This window comes from Ursus maritimus, unplaced genomic scaffold, assembly GCF_017311325.1.
Source record: "Ursus maritimus isolate PB19 unplaced genomic scaffold, ASM1731132v1 scaffold_14, whole genome shotgun sequence".
Taxonomy (NCBI): Eukaryota; Metazoa; Chordata; class Mammalia; order Carnivora; family Ursidae; genus Ursus; species Ursus maritimus.
The window spans coordinates 52,970,771-52,974,001 of NW_024423786.1; the positions used below are offsets into that span (position 1 = coordinate 52,970,771).

Consider the following 3,231-nt stretch of genomic DNA (forward strand, 5'->3'; position numbering starts at 1 on the left):
GGTGGGGGGTCGGCCGGGGGTCCTTCCCAGCCGCCCGGCGGGGGAGGCCCGGGGATCCGCAAGGACGCTTTCGCCGACGCCGTGCAGCGGGCCCGCCAGGTGAGGAGGCCGCGGGCCTGAGGGGCGCGCGCGGGCGGGGGAGGGGGCGGGGTCACGCGCGCGCGCGCGGGGTCGCGGGGGGGGGGCGAGGCCGCCGCGGGGTCACGTGGGGCGGTAGGCGGGGGCCTAGGCCGCCCAGGGTGTCTCCAGTGGGCCACCAGTGGGTGACCCCCTGCCAGGGAAGGGGATGTCTGGGGGGTCGCCAAGAGCGGTCCCTGGAGGTTCAGGGGCCCCGGAGGGCTGGGACTCACTTTGGGGAACCCCCCCCTTAGGACACCCGAGGGCATGTTTCCCTCTCTTGGAAGCAAAGTGTCCACCTTCCCGGGGGGAGGGTCTTGCTTTGCTTTCATCTCCCCATCAGGGCAGCGAGCTCCGTTGGCCCTCATTCTGGTCCCATTTTTTTCCCGCTCCCCGGGACGAAGGGACTTTGGGAGGAAAACAGCCCTTCCTCTTGAGCCTGCAAAGGGGGACCCTTCCTACCAGAGTGGCAGAGCACTTAGGCGAAATGGGGAGGGTGGGCACAGGGGCTGGCTCTTTTCGATGCTTCCGGTGGCTTGAAAGCATGGTCTGTCTCTCTTTGGGAAAGGGGAGGGTCCCACCACTGTGTTTTGAGGCGTGATGATAACGTGGAGGTGTCACATGCCGGTGTGACTGACCTCCCCAGCTCCTTTGCGGCCTCCCCACGTCCTGGAGGGCAGGAGGCCTGTAGAATGGGAGAAGTTTGCCGCCCTGTCAGGAAGCCGACAGACTGGGGGCCGACTGAGTGCATTCGCAATTGAGTGCTTTCCCTGGATTGTTCCAGTGCCTCCAGGGCAGAGTGGGAGGTCCCGTTAGGTGAACGCCCTATTCCCGCCCAGTGTGGTCTGTGGCTTTCTCACCTATGGAGCGGGATAGGGTTCTAGTGTGCACTTGATCCGGTTGCCCACCAAACTGCCTTGATGGAGAAGCAGTTTAACTAGGCGGGTTGATGCTCTTTGCTGGGGTGGGGGAAAGCCTCATCCCAAGAGCTTTGGCTCAAAGTGTTAAAAAAGAAAAAAATGGGGAGGGGTGGAAAGATAGATCCTTAGCTCATGGTTTGTATGTCTTTGGAAAACTTGTAATAATCCCACAAACGGAGTCTGGTCTTAAATTTGTGGAATTGAGGTTATTTGAAGTTGTTTCTCACATGTCCGACATGTAACCTGTGTTCTCAAAAAGGGTCTTTTGTTTTGGTGGAATGAAGATTTCAGATGCCTTTAAGCAAAAATGTCCCTAAAATATGTTTATGAACGCAAAGATTTTGAGGGTGGGGGAGGTAAAGGAAGGTTGTGCTCTTCACCATCCCAGAAGAGCTGGGCTACAGTCACACTTTCTGCCTCCCTCGTGGAGGCAACCTGAGTACCCTCCTGAGAGCAGGTCAGTGTTAATTGTGGTCCGGTTGCAAACAACGTTAGGTGCAGATCCCATCTAGAAAGGGAGTTTTGAAATTCCTGGATGACTTGNATGCCGAGGCCCTTTGGTAGGTTCTGAGAAGTTCCATGTGAGCACCAGGGAGGGTTGGCTGTGGTGGTAACCTTCTGTGCTTAACAATTTTGTTTCTAGATCGCAGCCAAAATTGGAGGCGACGCTGCTACAACGGTGAACAACAACACTCCTGATTTTGGTTTTGGGGGCCAAAAGAGGCAGTTAGAGGATGGAGGTAACTACCTGCTGGGAAAAAGGCCTGGGGGTAGAGTGAGGTGCCTTTGTTTGAACGTGGTTCAGAGTCAGGGGGAAGCGCACTGCCATTTAGTCTTTTAAAAACCTCAGCAATCCAGCTTTGTTCATTCTTTTTGTTTGGGCTGCCATCCTGGGGTATCAGGTGGCTGAGAGGAGCAGATTGATTGTGACTAGGTCCAAGTTGTAAGTTCTCAAGATTGTTCCTCCCGTTCTGGTAGGCTTGGGAAATGCTCGCAGTTTCATCGAGGCCCCACATAAGTGCAGTTTGGCTGGCCCCAGGGCATGCAGCACTACCCACAGTAGCCAAAGTGATCACTGTGGGGATCAGCCAAACCCGACTTTCACCCGGGCCCTCCCTGACCCCAGACTCAAGTGCCGCCATCATTGTTCCTGTTACAAAGGACTTTTTTACTCTTAAATGCTGGTGGTGGGACTGATGAAAGTCTGCCCCCCCCCCCCGGGTTGGTCCCCTGCTCCTTTCCTGTCTTGGCTCTGATATTGGGGGTGGGGGAGGGGGGATTGTTTGCCAGGCCGTGTGGCACCAGCATCAGATTTGAGGCAGCTGTGGGTGGGTGGGTGCAGCATCTGACATCCTCTCTCTTTCACAGACCAACCGGAGAGCAAGAAACTGGCTTCCCAGGGAGACTGTAAGTCCATTGGATGATGCAGGCAGAGGGCAGCTTCAGGGTCTTAAGAGGTTTTTAGGATTTGGGAGCTAGAATCTCTAAGGAGATGGCACCTGTCCTTTATGGGTGTTCTAGGTGCTTATTGTCTGGGGTCTGTGAGCTTTAGGGATCCCAGAGCCCCCTAGAGATTGAGGCAGAGACTGTCAGTGCGTGTGCCGATGTGAGGTGGGTTCGTCACACTCAAGTGCTCAGGCAGGCTCAGAAGTACTGTGATAAGCGCCGGCCACTCCTCATGCAGTCGGGAGTACCTGGGGGCCAGCAGTGTTCAGGGTCCCAAAAGGAGCCAGGCCAAGCTTTGCTTTGAATTTTCTCTCTGCAGCCATCAGTTCTCAACTGGGACCCATCCATCCTCCCCCCAGGTAAGTTGTGATTTGGAGAACACTTGTTTCCTTGTCTGTCAGCTGTCTCTGGCCTTTCTTGCTAACTTGGGGGAGAGCTGTGTCTGGGGGCTGCCCCGTTTCAGACTTTGTCCCCGCTGCTTGCTAAACCACAGAGAAGCCCAGGGAGCAGAGGAGCTGCCTTTGCTCCTGTGCTTGCTTGCCTGTGTGTAGGGTTCAGGGAGGGGCAATCTTTGTGCCCGTTGCTGCCTGCACTGTGCTGGGACACTCAGCAGTAGACAGCAGCCATCTTCCCAGAAGGGCTGGGGGCTGGCCGTGGGTTTCTCGTCCGCCTTCCACAAATGCTTGATCCCCAAGAACTGGTGGGGCCTGGGGTTCTTTCCTACCTTTTTGCCACCGCCCCCCCCCCC

The 3,231-nt window shown here is 56.4% G+C and overlaps 1 protein-coding gene across 1 annotated transcript in view; it reads left to right on the forward strand.

The window, feature by feature from the left end:
- The window catches only part of LOC103681705 (KH-type splicing regulatory protein), an 11,155-nt gene that overhangs the window by 112 nt on the left and 7,812 nt on the right, over window positions 1–3,231 (forward strand). Inside the window, 4 exon segments of the mRNA XM_040629487.1 lie at window positions 1–99; window positions 1,681–1,777; window positions 2,406–2,444; window positions 2,803–2,842. The exon segment at window positions 1–99 is cut by the window's left edge and continues 10 nt beyond it. Of these exon segments, the coding sequence (XP_040485421.1) occupies window positions 1–99; window positions 1,681–1,777; window positions 2,406–2,444; window positions 2,803–2,842 (275 nt within the window).